At 39.8% G+C, this 17,360-nt stretch overlaps 1 protein-coding gene across 20 annotated transcripts in view; it reads right to left on the bottom strand.

Moving 5' to 3' along the window:
- NIN (ninein) overlaps window positions 1-17,360 on the bottom strand; it is a 109,007-nt gene that overhangs the window by 12,334 nt on the left and 79,313 nt on the right. For 18 of the 20 annotated variants that reach the window (XM_037901342.2, XM_043548333.1, XM_027828315.3 and 15 more), the window contains 10 exons: window positions 16,477-16,546; window positions 15,064-15,279; window positions 14,264-14,377; window positions 12,784-12,906; window positions 11,753-11,866; window positions 10,613-10,759; window positions 8,964-9,143; window positions 7,469-7,618; window positions 5,612-5,713; window positions 1,198-1,398 (listed from right to left, as the gene is read on the bottom strand). In XM_037901342.2, coding sequence (XP_037757270.1) covers window positions 1,198-1,398; window positions 5,612-5,713; window positions 7,469-7,618; window positions 8,964-9,143; window positions 10,613-10,759; window positions 11,753-11,866; window positions 12,784-12,906; window positions 14,264-14,377; window positions 15,064-15,279; window positions 16,477-16,546 — 1,417 coding nt within the window. Of the gene's footprint in view, window positions 1-1,197; window positions 1,399-4,202; window positions 4,264-5,611; window positions 5,714-7,468; window positions 7,619-8,963; window positions 9,144-10,612; window positions 10,760-11,752; window positions 11,867-12,783; window positions 12,907-14,263; window positions 14,378-15,063; window positions 15,280-16,476; window positions 16,547-17,360 lie in introns of those variants that run through there. The other 2 variants (XM_043548328.1, XM_043548329.1) reach the window with 1 other exon arrangement.

The following is a 17,360-nucleotide window of genomic DNA, read 5'->3' as shown; positions in this document are numbered from 1 at the left end:
TGCACTTTATACTCTTGTAAACAATGATGAAGGGTCCCCTCACCTTCTCAAATCATTCCGAAGAGATAGCATAACAACAAGTTTCTTACTCCATGAAACTTAAAACACTATTGCTACATAAAAACACAAATAAACTGAGCATGTTCAAAGGCTCTTCCCAACTTAATTTTTTTCAATTTTTGAAAGCCCAAGGTTTTAAAGAAAAATGCTACAGAGCTTAGTCTACTTTGAGTGTAAGATTGTGTTTAAATTGAAGCTTTTGTGTTTAAGAGATATAGGGGAAGCATTTACAATAGTGTTTTTTAATCAACGTTATCTGAAGCTCTACCTCCCTCCATAAAAGGAAGTCAGGCAAACATTCCGGTTTACATATAAGGCAGAGACCAGTCCTTTGGGTACCTCTTTTGCTTCTGAAGCAATTTAAAGTGGCAGAGATAAACTCCCCAAACTGTAGTTTACACTGGAAATGCCAGCTTTCATACCAGTGCTTCTGCATTATCTCCTATAACACACTTCTTACACATTTGGGTTATGCTTTAATGTTCAAATAGTAAAGAAACTGGATGACAACTGCTTTGAAAATCCCAACCCATGTGAATGGTGGCTGCAATTTAGTCTTGAAAATACATTTTGAATTTTCCTTCAGAAATGGCAATGATATAAAAATGTTATCATAACTTCCAGAATGTCTCCTCCTATGACCTGATGATAAAGAAGTTGCAGTTACACTTTCAGAAGTGGGTTTGTTAAGTGTCTGTATTATGTCAGGCAACATTTGACACACCTGGACTCTATGTGGCAGTAATATACTTTGCTAGTTCTGCATGCTTTAGATACAGATGCTTTTGCAATTTATAGTGGTACTGTACCTTTAAAACTGTATAGTTTCATACTTGATCACATATTAAAAATATAAATAAAAACAGTACACTGTCAAATCAAAAGGAGAAAAGCTAGTAATATCTAGATGGGAATGGTTAAAACTCAGGAAAATTAGAAAGACTGCACAATTAAGCTATGGTCTCAGTCAAATGACATGCAAAATGAGGGCATGTTATACAGATATTTGTATTAGGAAGATACCATTATTTTTGAACTGGCATAAACAGAGAAAGGATCACATCAGAATGGAAAAAACAGGACGGTTAATCAAATACATTTTCTAACTCTGAAGCTGCACAGTAAAGAGAGTTGTACCTGTGGCATGTTGGTTTCAGAGGGTCTGTTTTCAAGTTCCTCCTGCAGTCGTTGACTCCTCCTCTCTGCCTGCTGTAGCTGATGTTGGAGTTGCAGGAACTGCTCCTTAGGCACCATAGTACAGCCTTGCTGCTGGAGCTGCTGCAGCTCTCGAGAATGCTGGGATTGGCTAAGCATCACATTGGAGCTCGAGTGTAGCATCTGAGTAATCAGATAAAACCAGCCATTAGGAGCGATGATGTTTACACTTCAGACCAACCAAAAGAGCTATTTAGTAAGTAGCTATTTACTAGCATATGCTACAGGACCCTACTAGAAACCAGCTTCAAGTCTTCAGCAAGCTCTTTTTCTGTATAACCGAGTCAAACAAACAGACTTGATCTGATGGTGAACACATGCATTGTGTTAACTATTCGGCAACAGCTTTATTTTTTACCCGCAGTAAAACGTCATGAGGTTAACAAAGCTTTGTGCATTTTCCAGAAGGAAAAATGCATGCGGGTTTGTGTTTTAGTCTAAAGAAATATGAACGGTGATCCACGTTTTCCTGGGCCCAGTTTAAAATTTAGGCTAGTTACTGGTAAGAGCCTGTCAAACCTAAATGAGCCATTGGTCATTTTTAACTTCAGTATTAATTTTGTTTAAACTTGATCTTAACAGCACTAGCTAAGTTTAGTATTAAGGCACAGCAAAAACAACCAAGCAGGGGCTTAGCGAAAGGAAGATGTGCAATTATTGGCTTGGTTAAATGGGCTCAGGTCACTCCATTCTGATTCAAAGCTTTCCCAAAGTTCAGAAGTGCTCAGATATGTGGTTTTGGTTGGGGATGCATCTCTAGTTTAATGGAATTTCATTAATATGCCAAAAGCCATTTTCCAAAAGGAAAACACAGAGTAGGATGTTTTCAGCTCAGTGCATGTGGAATTTAAGTCATATAATGCTACTCATTATATCCCATTCAGATTTGTGTGACGAAAGCTTCATTTTTTATATTTACCCCTAAATGCTGGAAAAACTGAAGCCTTTATATTCTCAGTTACTCAAGTGATGCCTCCGGCTACAGGCAGAGATTGCCATCAGTCAAACAACAATTCTACTTCTGTGTACAGAAATGGAGTCTTGGAGGGGTTCCTTCAGATATGGGTGTGTTTAACAATCTGAAGAGGGTTTTTTTATCATCAAAACCTGATGCCTTGTCTGTCCTAAAAGAGGTTTGCCAGTATAGCTATACCAGTAAACCCTCCTTGTGTAGACAGCTTATACCCACAAAAAAGTGCTTTTCCAGTTATAGTTTATACCAGTTCCCCAAGTGAACTAAGCTATACTGCCCAAAGCACTTTTATGCCAGTATAACAGTGCCTAAACTAGGCCTTTTTGCATATAAATATGTTGGGGGGGATGAGGAAGGAGAACGGAGACCACAGGAATCACGTCCTTAACCAATATGGCATACTACCAGAACTAGTGAGGACTTGGCCTGAGAGGTTCTGACTTCTCTCTCTCATTCTGACAAAGTACTGCTTTCAAGCAATGGGATGACACTGCTCAGATGAGGGCAAGACTGCAATGTGATTGCTAGCACGATCACATTACAAACATGGAAATCTCAGCTGGGAGTTGTCTGACAAGTTTACAGAATAGAAGTAATTTATTTTGTTTTTAAATACCCACACAATTCAACATGTGATTATTTATGTTTAAATTCAATTGTTAATGTCTGGAAAAATGTTAAAACAAAATTCCAGGCAAAGTTAGTTTATATCTAGAATCATTTGTGATATTTGAAAGAAACAAAACCACACAGTCAAGATACTAAGATTTTAAAAAGACCAACATGCATCTGAAGAAGATTGAAATGGCTCTATTCCTGTTAATCTATTAGATATACAATAGCTTCTTACAAGGATGTATAATTAACCTGACACCTCAAAACACCTGCACTAGTCTCTTGAGTAAGGTGTTTGTGGTTTTTTAGTTCTGCAAACATGATTTTGCGTCTTCCCTCCCACGTGGTGTGATTAAGAAGGATGCGTCAGCTAATATTTGTGGTTTTACTCCTTGGGCGTGTCTATATTGGGAACCATAGTGGTACAAACTCCTATGCCCTGTCTATGCTACGGCTTTCGCCTTGGGCTGCTCTGGTGCAGGAAAAAAGGAAGTTATACAGTGTTCTCAGTATAGACAAGCCCTGTGTATTTATTTTCTACAGGAGAATCAGAGCTTTCTCCTGAATCAAATAAACAGTGTTCAAAGGCTAATCTCCTCCTTTCTCCAAAATACAGCCTAAGAAAGAATTCTATCTATATTCTCTGTGGATCTGACAGGATTTATCATAAAAGCATTTCAGTTAATAGGACACAATGAAACACAGTAATTGCTAATGGAGGAATCTAGATCATGGGCACAGATGTTAGCAGTATCTCAAGAGACTAAAGGCAATGAAACGTTGTTTATCTAGATAGAAAAAAAACGAAGTATAATCTTTTGCCATGCTAATCTGCTGGGGAAAGAGGAGCCAGAGCTGCACTCCTTAAAAGGTTAAGGATGTCATGTAGTCTGACCACATTTAAAAGGGTGCCCGGCAGTTCAGTGAAAGGCATGCAACATACCCAATGTTAATGAAGAGACATTGCCAACCCTCTCAAGAAAGTAAATGGCCGTTTAATAAATGAAAAAAAGAAAAATGAAATTTCAGAGCCACTTTTCATTTTGTGATGTCCAGTTTAGTCAAAAGTTTATCAGCTATGACTTTTTAAATCATCTTGAGAACAGACTTTGAAAGGCATGCCACATTTCTGGACCTACAGGATGGAACATTCCTGATACATCCACATCCTTTTGTTAATACGGTGTTTGAACTAAATATAGTCATAGCTATATTACAATGAATAGTGACTCCTTTAGAGATATGGAGTGTTACAAACCCAATACAATTAATAGCTTAATAAAGAAACAAAATGAGATTTCTCCGTGCTATGGTAGTACATTGAAAACGATTGCTCTACCTTCACACACTATCTCAGACAGAGCACTGCACCCTTCTCTGCTAGTTCCAACCACGGAGTTCTAGGCACAGGTTAGCCACAAACAAAAGGAGAACAAACACAAGAGAGAAAGGCAGAGTAGTTAGGATGTGCAAAGTGCTAAGTGAGTTTTATACACACTTGTTGGAAAAAGATTAGGAAAGAGGACAGAAAAATCTTGTATGTTACTAGATAAAGTTTTACAAGAGAATGCATTTCCATGTATGGTAAAGAAACAGCTAAAAGCATTAACAGTCCAGTCTAACAGTATATCTGGGTTCCCATGATTTCAATTGTCTTACATGGAATGGAAAATTTAATTTTTTTGAGCATATATAAAACAACAGTATTTTGGACATCCTGTCAGCCACTAATTATCTCTTCTTATGGAGATGTTATTGTAATATTTTAAGTTACGCGACTGAATTAGTGTTTTCTGATGGTCTACTTGGGGCCTATTTCTAGCTCATTATCTAGGCACTTTTTAAAGTCTTTTATAATATATCTTGCTACGCAAGCACCCTCTGGGAGATACTCTCATTCTTATTTTGGCACAAGACTTGATTTTGCTTCATCGTTCTCTCCTTCAAGTTTAGGAGATAAGGTCAGATAGAAGGTCATGAGTTCAAAGTTCACATTCAGCTGCAAAATAGTCCCATCATAAATAAGAGAAACCTTTTAAATTCTATTTACATCCGTTTGTTTCAAGCACATAAATAAATTAGGCAGACTAATAAGTTGGAGGATAGGCCTTTTTTTTTTTTTTCCTTTTCTTTGTTCACATGAGCTATCTTGTGTTACTGGCTCTTGAAGGGAGCAGGAGGAATTTAGAATAAGACTCCGGAAAGTTACTGTTTCCCAGCAGGACAAGTAAATTTGTCTGATATTTGGTTGTTAAAAAGCAAGTTTTCAAAATTAACATGCATGGTCATTAAGCTGTAAGAGGATACAAGTGAGCAGTTTTATACACTTATAATCAACAACTCCTTAAAATGATATTTGCATACTAATGTCGCTAAATAAGGTTTGGAGAGAGACATTGAGAGTCTTACTCTTATCTTTGGATATAAAAAATCTGCCCCTTTGTCTTCCATTTGATCATGACCCTGAAGTAGCTGTAGTTTCTTCTCACAAATTCTGACAAACATCCCCCTTTGTCGGAGCACATCTGTCATGCAGCATAATTCCTTGATTAATGAGGATGTGACTGGACATTTGCAAGAGACTTCTACCTGGCCAGCCTTATCAGTTTAAGTTTGCACATTAAATGTATCATATTCCTATCCTACTGAGACCAGGGAAATATCTTTAAATACATCATCTATAGATACCATGAGATACTGCTCCCATTTCTTCTCTAGTCAATAAAGTTAACATTTATTGAAAGGTACCTCCATTAGTTGTTCATCCAGTTTGACTTGCTTTTTTCTTAGCCCTTCATTTTCCAAATTGATGGTTTCCAATTCATGCTCAAGTGAATTCATCTGACTGATCTGTAAAAAAGAGAAGATCTTCCCTTAGGAATGTTGTTTCGCTTGGAAAGAACTGTATTTCTAACAGCAATACTCACAAAATGTTCTGAGAGCTACGAGATGCTTTCCTGGAAATATCTGAATAATCCTACTAAATGCCTGTCCCCTGCCTTCCACTCTTCTCTGCCCGTTTCCTTCCCTCCTCTGAAGTTTGCTTCTGTTTTTTTATTTTATTCTAATGATTTCCTTTCCCCACCCCCTTCAGTTTTTCTGTACATAAAATAAGAATAAGGCATAATAAGATTTAAAACTAACTGAACTTTTATAAACAAATTGTTTATAAACTGTGTAATACAAATAATTAATTTATATTTTAACCATTCATATTATATATAATGAAATACTACAAGCATAGTTACGGTTAGGTAGCAAATGGTTAACACATTATGAGAAGTTTATGTACAGTTTGTTATGCTGGTTGTTTTTGTTGTACATACATACACACAAAATTTTGTAAGAAGTTAATCGGAAAAAAGAAATGTAGTTTGGCTTATGGTTTTATCTGCTTTGTTTAACAACATCTACATTAACCATATATCTTAGTACTTCAAGAAAAACTGCTAGTAAGGAGACAAAGAGAATAAGCAAGCAAGTACTCAGTGTTTGCAATGTTGTAGACATGTTGGTCCCAGGACTCTCTCAAGTATTCCGTATCAGACTAATACTAAACACATTTGACATAAATAGAAGCCATCTCTAAGCCTGATGTAGAAAGGCAGAACCTGTAGATTGCAGGTTGAAGAATGTGGGAAATAACAGAGGTTCTGAATCTCATGAACTAAAGCTGGGATACAAGAACGGCGTATTCAAGGACTCTTCAAAAGGCGGCCCAAGGATACATGTTGTTTAGAGTGTGTGTGTTCCAATACAACATTTTACTGTGAGCAGGTTTAGCTTTCAGTGTCAGGAACAGGACAGGTTGACCCCTTAACAGCCTTGCAGTTTTGCTTTGGTAAATTGCAAACCTCCCTGAGCAATAAGAGCCAAACTTAATAGCTAATGTTCTTCATTTCTGGTTTGGCTTTGTTTTACTTTCAACACCCTGTATATTTTATACATGCATCCTTCTTGCGAGTAGGTTAGGCAGGTGCTTGGGACATGCCAAAAGCCAAAAATAATGCTTCTACTTCATACGAAAATTGCCATTTTCAGGCTAGCTTTGCCCACCAAGGGGAAGGCAACAGAGAGTGCAAGCAACAGCCAGGCGAGCTTTGAGGGTCAGTTTTTTCAGATTTCTCTGTAGTCCATACAAAATAAATACTTACACAAGGCCCAGCATGCAACCTGGTGTTCTGAAACTTCAGCAGTGGAACAAGAAATGTGGCTTTCAACATGAAATTCGTAGAGTCAAAATTAAGGACCTGTGCCTGACAGTACTTCATGCATGCAGATGAGCAAATGCTTAGAGAGAGAGAGACCTATCCTGATCATGCTGGACAGGCTGCAGAACTCCACTCAGGACACAATCACCATAAATATGTAAAACATTGCACACCTACACCATTTATGTCACCTATTTATCCACACACAGAAAACCCAAGAGCGCCTGCCCAATTTCCATCAAATTTCACAAGAGCAGCACACAACTCACAAAGAAGATTTCTATGTGGCTGAGTAAAATTATAGCATTTCATCTGATCAAGTGCCATAGCAGCAAAACTAAGTGGCGCACTGAAGCCAGATAAACAGTTATTTGTTTTACAGTCTGAAACTAACCCTTCTGTGAGCAGAAGACAATTCCTTCTGAAGCTGTTCACACTCCCTCTTCAAGCTTAATTTCTCTTGCTCTATGGCTTTCACAATACCAGATTGGCTTTGATGTTTTTGGTGCTTCATGGAAAGGATGGCAGATTCCAGCTGCCGGATCTAATGAGCACAGATTGAACAAGGAACACAGAAAGGCATCACACAGCATTAAAAATCTGTTTTCTAGTCAAGATTTCACTGGCTAGCATATACAAACTGACTTGATCTAATGCAGATCAAACTGCAATGAACTGAACTAAAATGTAAGCTACCAACCTATTTCCTAGTCGCAATATTGTCTATTTATTTTTATACATTTAGTAAAATAACTGAACAGACTCCGCCCTTCCCCGTACTACTGGGAGCCAAAAAATTTGTGAATTCCAGTAAAGCAGTGGTTCTCAACCGGGGTACATGTACCCCTGGGGTATGCAGGGGTCTTCCAGGGGATACATCAACTCATCTAGATATTTGCCTAGTTTTACAACAGGCCTACATAAAAAGCACTAGCGAAGTCAGTACAAACTAAAATTTCAGACAGACAATGACTTTATACTGTTCTATATACTATACACTGAAATGTAAGTACAAGTTATATTCCAGTTGATTTTATATCATAATTATATGGTAAAAATGAGAAAGTAAGCAATTTTTCAGTAATAGTGTGCTGTGATACTTTTGTATTTTTATGTCTGATTTTATAAGCAAGCAGTTTAAGTGAGGTGTAAATGGGGAGGAAGGGGGGTAGCTCAGTGGTTTGAGCTTTGGCCTGCTAAACCCAGGGTTGTGAGTTCAATCCTTGAGGGGGCCATTTAGGGATCTGGGGCAAAAAAAATGGGGGATTGGTCCTGCTTTGAGCTGGAGGTTGGACTAGATGATCTCCTGTGATCCCTTCCAACTCTGATATTCTATGATTCTAAGACAAATCAGACTCCTGAAAGGGGTACAGTAGTCTGAAAAGGTTGAGAGCCACTGCAGTAAAGGTCTTTTAAAAAAAGGGAAGTTTACTGGTTTTCAATTAATTTACAAGCCAACCTGTAGCAGTTTTCTATTAAGGTTAGATTAAACACGATGAGTTCTCAACCATCAAGGCTCCCTAAAAAAGGGCACTGTTTTTAAAACAAAAAAGTTCATAAGCCTTGGTCTACTCTTAAAACTTATACCAAAATAGCTATGTTGGTAAGGGGTGTGAAAAACCACACATCCGCTACTGACCTAGCTATGCCAACAAATCCCCAGCACAGACACAGCTATGCTGACAGAAGAGTGCTTCTGCTAGCATAGGTAACATTGTTTGAAGAGATGGTAGCAACCCTGTTATGCAATCCTACTGCGATATTTCTATTAAAAACCAGGGAGCATCATTTTTGATGTGTATTACAAGTTGCAAAATGGACATCATCACAGGGGTTCTGCCTAGCATGCAGTCACTATCTATTAGTGTCTGTGAACTCTCTCAAGTTACCTTCTCCCTGGAATGAGTTAGATCTGTTTTAGTGTTCTGGACCTCTCTCTGGAGCCGCTCATTCTCTTGCCTCAGCAGCTGCTGCTCCTGTTTAATCAGTTGCTCCAGTTCATCCCAGTGCAGCTTCTTCTGCTGGTTCTGCAGCCCTGAGGAATGCACAGCCACTTCTAGAACCCGATTCTTAAGACAGACAGACAATTGCAGAGTTAGGCCTTAAACAAAGAAGCAGATATTTTCTGTCTTCAGAAAGATTTTACATTAACCAGGAACTCCATAAACCCTGATATTTACAAATGAATTTATGTTTTCCTGCTTCCTCACATCGAATTTCTTTCAAAATAACCAAGGTACTAATCACAGGGCAAAAAACCCAGAAGGTTTTCATCTTAGCTGAAACTACAGATGACAAGTCACCAGTTAAATATCAGAATGGTTAATAGTAGTGTACTTAGCTCAACTATAAAAATCAAGTAAGCTGCCCCACTTCCAAGCATCATCAGGCAAGTAACAGTCTGCAGTTTTATAGATATAATTTGGTCCTGGTTATAAAATTCAGGAAAAAAAAGTCTCAGACCTCTTTTCCATGTGGACACAAAGTATTTCACAATTATAATATAAATGATGCAAGCAAATCATGACCGTGATTCAAAGATTGTCCCTATACCCCTCCCCAAGTATTAGTGCTCCCTATCTATTAACAAAGTAAAGTGACAGGCTGCTATAATGAACTCTTTTTGGAAAAGACACAATGTAACTGAAAATTGAATCTATTTCCCAAGCATTAGTTCCACTTGTTAGGACAACTGCAGTCTAAAAAGTCTCTGAAGCCCCACTCTGGTACAGGACTGTAGTTATACCTAGTCATTGGTGTAAATAACTGTACAGATTTTTTTTTTTTTGAAAGTTTACTCTGAGGCAGTGTAAAAATATCCCTTTTAACGAGAAAGATCATTTAAACAAGAGGTTCTGATTGATCTTAACCTGCCCCAACACCCATATAACTGGATTTTAAGTGCAAGTTACCACAGATCTGAGTGTGGGGTACAGTAATAGAGGACCAGCTAAAACTTATGATGAACAAATATCTTCAGAAAAAAGGAATGACCATAACTAACTATTCTCTGTTGTCCTCTTATATTCTTTGAATACAAGCACTAGACTGATGAAGTAAAGGAAGAGTTGGCTAAACCTTCTTTTACTCGGACTTACTCAAAGAAACCTGACTGGAAGGTGCTGTTCTTTATAGGCCTTTAAAATGGAAATCCAAGGCTGGAGGGTACCCAGATAAAAGCCTTCTGTGACCCCTATCTTTTTACACCTTTATCAGGGTATCTATCTTGTATTTAAGAAAAAGTGGGGAAGGGAACTAGATTTCCATTATTCCTAAGATGTCCACAATTAAATGTGTAATTGCTACTTGCTCAAGACTCTACCACTATTTATGTTCTTAGCCAACAAAAATACTTCTGTGCTTATGCGTTATTAGATTATGATGATATGTAGGATACTCTGACTGGCTTCAAAAGAAAGCAGCAATTGCAATTCCTTTAACTGAAATTTGTGGGTAATCAATAAGCTGGGGTATACAAAGTTGTAAGAGTTATTTTGAGACCATTCTAGTATGGTAAAGGTAGCTATTCAAGAATTACCTTATCATTGGCATTTTGCAGTTGCTTGTGTAGCGACATCACTTCCTGTTTAAGAGCCTCCTTCTCCTGCTGGGTCACCCGTAGGTCTGATTTTAGCCGTGACAGTTGAAGGTTGATATTTTGTAGAGCTTCATCTAGACTCTGGACCTGAAATGCATAAGAAAGGACAGCTTTAGACTTGCTGCAATGAAGAAACAGACATTCTTAGTGATTGCCTGCTGGTCAAAGCAAAATAAAACAAACAGTGAATTTATAATCAGTATATAAATTTGGTACAAGAGCGATTTATCTGTGGAGGTGCCTATAACAGGAGTATAGCAAGGATCATCGAGGATCCTTAATGAATGAGGGGATGAATAGGATCTCTGCCTGACACAAGGAAGAGGTGAAGAAGAAGAATCATAATTCTGTCAGCTATTCCAGAAAGATGCCAGATGACTTGAGCTGCCATTACAAGTTACCAGCCACATAACACACTGAATGCGACACTCATCCATCTGCCTTCCCCGCCCATAATATTTTCCTGCTCAAGGAGGAAATGTGAAGGATTTCTGTTGAGGTTACTCCTGGCAATCCAGGGCAACTATGGTACCACAACTGCTGTCAGCCAAGCAAGCCACCTCCTAGGGTGACCAGACAGCAAGTGTGAAAAATCGGGACTGGGGTGGGGGGTAATAGGAGCCTATACAAGAAAAAGCCCCAAATACTGGGACTGTCCCTATAAAATCAGGACATCTGGTCACCCTACCGCCTCTTCTCCTTTCCTCCCCCGGTAGGGAGAAGAGAGGCAGCAGCAGGAGAGGAAAAGGTTGTGGTGTTTAGTACTAGCTGGTGCAGAATCTCTCTTTACAGGTATACCAGGGAACTGGGAAGCAGGCGTCAGCAAACAGGAATCTAACGGTAGAAGTGAAACCACAGCTATCCCCCCAGGGAGAAATTTACCCAGGGCATGTTGCACGTTCACTCGCCCCTGTGATAAATTCACTAAAGGAGCGCCTCAGAATGTCCCAGGTATGAATTGCATATCACCTTTGTACACACTGGACAAGAGGACTATTTGGTGTGAACTCCTGCCTGGTCCAAGGGGTGAACAAAAATGTCTATGCTTCAGAAGGATCAAAACAAACCATATTACTGTACCTTTTCTTGGGAGACCGTGAGCTGCATTTTCAGTGTCTGACTTTGTTGTTCCCAGGACTTTTGCTCCTGCTTCAAGCTGGCAAGAACATTCTCTAAGAAGTTCACTTTAGCTACCTGAATTGAGAGCAAGGAAGAATATATCGAATGACAATGTACCACTAGTCTGTAAGCAAAATATTGCGAGGGATTTCTCTCTCCAGCTCATGTTGACTTTGCTGAGAGTTGAGCTGCATGGGGTTTCAGATAACGGAAGTGTAGGATAGCAAGGAACTAACAGGAATATATACAATTTGCATGCTAGTTACACTGCTTGAGTTCTGAGCCACCAGTTTAGAAAAGAAAGGCGCAAATTATAGTGAAAATACAATCTTGTTGCCAGCTGCCTTTTTGACTGGTGGTTTTATTACATCTACTAAAGTACATGGTACAATCAAGGTTGGGTGTACTCCAGGCTGAACTGGACCTCAGCTCTGCATCAAGATCCCTGGGTTCTTGATGTGGAAAAAAATGTTTAAATTAAACTGAAAAAGGACACTCAATCCAGAATGTAAGAGTGGTCACTCAGATTTGCACCAAAATAACAAAGTGTGAATTGAATTAGTTATTTCCTTTCCAGCTTGTGTATCAAAAAGCTCTTAAACGAAATCATAAGAAGCCCAATTTAACCCAAAAATGAGAGCATCCACATAGCTTTTTACACTGATTTAACTAAAAAGATTTCAAATCAAACCTTAAATTAAACCAGTGCAAAGTTTGCATGTAGACGAACCCCAAGGTCTAGAAACCACATTTTTTAAAATGAAAGCTTAGATTCTGGAGCACAAATTTGCTACAATTTGATTCTACAGCAAATTCCAAACATGGCAGAGCTCATGGAGGCCCAGATAGAAATACTGAAATAGCACCAGACACACATTTGTGTGGGGAAAAAAATAGCAAAGTTATTTCACAGAGTAATGTACTGTATAGGAATTAGGGCTGGATACAGCAAGTGGTTTGGGATATGGGTAAGCGTTTGCAGTTCTTATTACCTTATCAACACATCTGTTTAGTTCCTCACTGAGGGCTTCTTTTTCTTTCAGCAGCTTTTCATTTTTAGTTATTACACTTGAAATTTCATTTTGGAAGTCAGAGAGATCAGGACATCTGGGCAGCTGTGGGAGACAGAAATCCCCCAGATCTTGTCATCTTATCAAGTACCATTTCTGCTGCTGTTTATGACTTTATTCATAAACATTTTAGCTATTTCTATAGGGATCAGGGACTCGTCATGCTAGGCACAGTACAAATATATTTAAAAATACAGTCTCTGCTTTGGTTTAGGTGAAAGCTACAGTTAATTTCAACAAATTGTTTTTCCAGGTCTTTCTGAAAACTGTTCCGCCTGTATGCTAAAAGCAAGACATCACAACAACAAACAGAGTGAAAGTATAGCAATTGAGAGGAGACAGAATTTTTAGTCAGGTTGTTTAAAATACTGTTTTGCTTTTGTTAATGCTCATGTAACTTTGACTAATGCTTAGGATAAAGGAAGCCTTTGTTAAAGATTCAGCACCCTCCAATCTTCAACTAATGGGTTGGAGCTGAAACATTCTGGAGAGTTCCCAGAAGTTCGTCAGCAAAACCATGGTAGACAAGGGGCTTACACCTGATATTTCTACAAAGTGAAAAACCCAAGCACAATGGCCTTTATAAAACCACAAACGCAAGCTAAAAATGCTCCCTGCGGCAGAGTAAGACTCCAGGAGCGCTGCGGAACATGACATCGCTAAAAACAGCAGTGTAGACAGGGGAGGCACTGCCTGGGTGTGTAAAGAGCCATTCAGTCTGAAAGAGGATATGTTTTGCAGTTATGCAAGAGGATGAAATTGAGTTCATGGAGACCACATCAAAAGGGTTAATAATCCGACCCTGATGGCAACTTTCATTCGTGATTTGAGATCACAATATGTTAAGCATGATTCCATTGGCTCTAATGTGACTATTTATTTAAATGCAATTATCATATCAACACTTCCAGTAAAATTTACATGTACTGAAGCCTTCTAGGGATAAGGCATCAATTGGTGCAGCAATCAGAAGTCTCCTGTAGAGGCATCCTGAAACTGACTAATCCTTAACTGGGAGACCATGTGGATATGACCAGCTGCTACAGAGAATCAGGAATCACAACTGCATAAAATGCCATATTTTTTAATATTACTTTCTATCCATTCATTGTCAAGACAAGGCTCCCAAAGCCCATTGCTTTGGAACATCTGTTGGTGGAAGACCCAGTGGAACAACAGTCTTCACTGCCTTCAGAGCAAATTTATGAACAGCCGTGTGCACACTGGGACATTGTTGCAAGGACATTTGCATTCCTCTTTTGTCGTTGCCTTCCTGTACAAACAAGCTAATTACCTCAAACACAGTTAGGAGAGCAGAATATAAATGCTAAGAGCAACCATCCTGCCAGCTGTATAAATTCACCATCTGCACAGTCTGGCCTAGAACAGGGACCGTCTTTACCTGTTTGGTCTTCTCCAGTTCCTGTTTGAGGAGGTGGTTTTCCTGCTCCAGTAAACGAGTTTGAACCTTGATTTTAGACAGCTCGGTCTCCAAGGAAGACACCAGAGTTGATGACTGGGGAAAGTAAAAAAACAAAAAAAACGCTAAGTGAACTGGATCTCCATCTTCATGGAAAAATTCAGGATCACACAAAAGACCAATTCAGGAGACAGTCTGCACAACAGCACTGGGCAAACTGTCTAGGCCATAAGAAAAGGAGTACTTGTGGCACCTTAGAGACTAACCAATTTATTTGAGCATAAGCTTTCATGAGCTACAGCTCACTTCATCGGATGCACCGAAAGATTATGCTCAAATAAATTGGTTAGTCTCTAAGGTGCCACAAGTACTCCTTTTCTTTTTAAAATACAGACTAACATGGCTGTTACTCTGAAACCTGTCTAGGCCATAGTGGCTCCAACAAAATACCTATGTTAGAATTTTGTGGAAACAGGAGAGCCACGGTCTCTTAGCCTTCCCTAGGATTAGTTTTTAAAATGGAACTGCGCTTTTCTACCCGCTTCTCAATCCCCCTTTTAAACACTGCCAAAGATCAGACCCTCTGGTGCAGTTTCCCTCCCGGTCTCCACTTCTACAAACACCCATGTTTGCAGATGGGATTTAAAGAACAGTTTTGAAAGACTACGCACTGCTAAGAGATAGAGTGGTTGCTAGTTTCATGGGGGTGTCTGTGCAATAGCGTTCATTCCTGAAATCCAGTAGTGTCACACTGTTAACCATGAAATTGTATTACGCCGTACCTTAACTTGACAGTTTTCCAGTTCCTCTTTCAGCTTTGATCTCTCCCGTTCCCATTCTTCTAGTGTACACTTCCCTACTTCCTTTTCTTTTTGCCTGAGGATTCTTGCCAGCCGTTGATTAAGATCCTGCATGTCTGCTTGGTTTTTTGAATTCTTTTGACTAAGTTCTGCATTTTCAAAGTCTAGCTGCTGGTTCTTGGCTTTCAAATCTGATACCTGATTAAAACAGGAAGTATCAGAAATGACTAAATATATCTCTCCTGCACTGAAGAATAGGTTTAGGCATTACATACACAGTACAGTATTTCTTTCATGCAAAGGGAATGGTTCCTATCCAGATTCTAATTCAGAATATGATGGCATGACCTACTTAAGCTGCTATGCTTTCTCAACAGCATTATTCTACCTAAGCCAGTCAGAACTCCAGTAACATACAAGTTTATTTGCTCTCGTTGTCATCTGTCTTGTTCAGTCATTCTATGAAGAAATTTTAAGCCAAGCCAAACAGCACCACATTCTAACGCAGTTCACTTTCCTGATAGTTTGCTATGACTGACAAATCTCTACTCATCAATCCCTTAAAATTAAGGACTTGTCTACTCTTGCTGCGCTGCAGAAGTGCTTAGGGAAGATGTTACCTGTGCCGACGGGAGAGCTTCTCCATCTCCCTCCGAGACAGTAGTTAGGTCAATGAGAGAAGCCCTCCCATCGACAGAGTGCTGTCTACACCGAGAGTTAGTGGGGTATAAACATGTCTGGTCTACACTGGAGGCGGGGGTATCGATCTAAGATACGCAACTTCAGCCAAGAGAATAGCGTAGCTGAAGTTGACGTACCTTAGATTGATTTAGAATCACTTACTTCGCATCCTCATGGTGCGGGATCGACAGCCGCTGCTCACCCGTCGACTCCGCTTCCGCCTCTCGCCGTGGAGGAGTTCCGGAGTTGACGGCAGAGCCATCAGGGATCGATTTATCACGTCTACACTAAACGCAATAAATCGATCCCCGATAGATAGATCACTACCCACCAATCCGGCAGGTAGTGTAGACATACCCTTAGGGACACCCCTAAGCGAAGGAGTTACACTGATATAAGTATGTATTTTCATTAGGAAGTCTTTCCAGGTTGAACAAAACAGAAAACACCTTAAAAAGTCTGTAAACTACTCTAAGTACCTAGGTAATGAAAGAGTGCAATTACCTCTAATGCAATATGTCAAGGAAACCTTTCACCAATACTGAACAGTGAAGGAGAACCTACAGTCATTTTAGAATATCTTTGAATTTTTTAATGTATGCAAGGTGCATCTCCTCTTGCCTTCATGATATTTAAACTACGGGGCAGAAATTACCTTATGCACTGAATGTCTCTTTACAGAAGAGACTTAGGAGGAAGCCTCAGTCTACATACCTGTTTTCTCAGGTTGTCAACCATCTTCTGCACAGCCACCTTCTCCTTTCTTATAGACTCTATTTTTTGCCTAAATAATGGACATTGAACAAAAGTATGGTTAACAGTTGTTTTTTTACGACATGCTATTGGAGAACTGGTTTAAAACGCACCATCCTTCCATCCTAAATAGTCATGGCTGAAAAATTCCTGGTTAGTAGTAGAAAGGCAGGGGATGGATCACTCAACAACTGCCTGGTCTGTCCGTTCCCTCTGAAGCACCAGGCACAGGCCACTGTCAGCAGACACGATACTGGGTTAGATGGACTTTTGGTCTGACCCAGTAGGGCCGTTCTCATGTTCTTAAGGCAGGGAACTGCTGTTTTCACATAGGCACAGTCAGTGCTCGCCTTCCCTCTCTCCCCGCAGGGACTGATGTACTTGGTCCAAGAAAGACTTCCCCCTCTCTTCTGGAAGGCTCTGGCAATCCAAGGACCACATGTTTGACAGTCCTTCAGGAGAGAGATGGAAGTCAATGCATGCAAATGCTCCTTCCCCCTCCCCCACTTTTTCATGGTAGATGTCTTTGGGCACATCATTTTTGCACATCAGAAGCAACAAGGCCACTGCAAGCAGGTTAGACCTGGTTGCTAAGCAATGTGAGCAGCTGCACAGTGCTTGGCCTGTGCAACACATCGGCAGATAGCTCCTCCGCCTGCCTTCCCACGTGCACACCGAGTGGCTGTTTCTGCTGCTAAGCAAGGGGAGGGAGAGCATTAGTACACACGCTCAGTAGATCATTTAGTAGGTGATGTGCTACTAACTGGTGAGAGAGGTACCCTTTCCCCATCTGGCAACGTGCAGAGCAAGCAGAGGCTAGTATGAGCTCATATGCTGCCAAAACT

Source organism: Chelonia mydas, chromosome 6 (genome assembly GCF_015237465.2).
Source record: "Chelonia mydas isolate rCheMyd1 chromosome 6, rCheMyd1.pri.v2, whole genome shotgun sequence".
Taxonomy (NCBI): Eukaryota; Metazoa; Chordata; order Testudines; family Cheloniidae; genus Chelonia; species Chelonia mydas.
The sequence above is the reverse complement of the archived record's forward strand: the minus strand, read 5'-3'. Positions and strand labels throughout refer to the sequence as shown.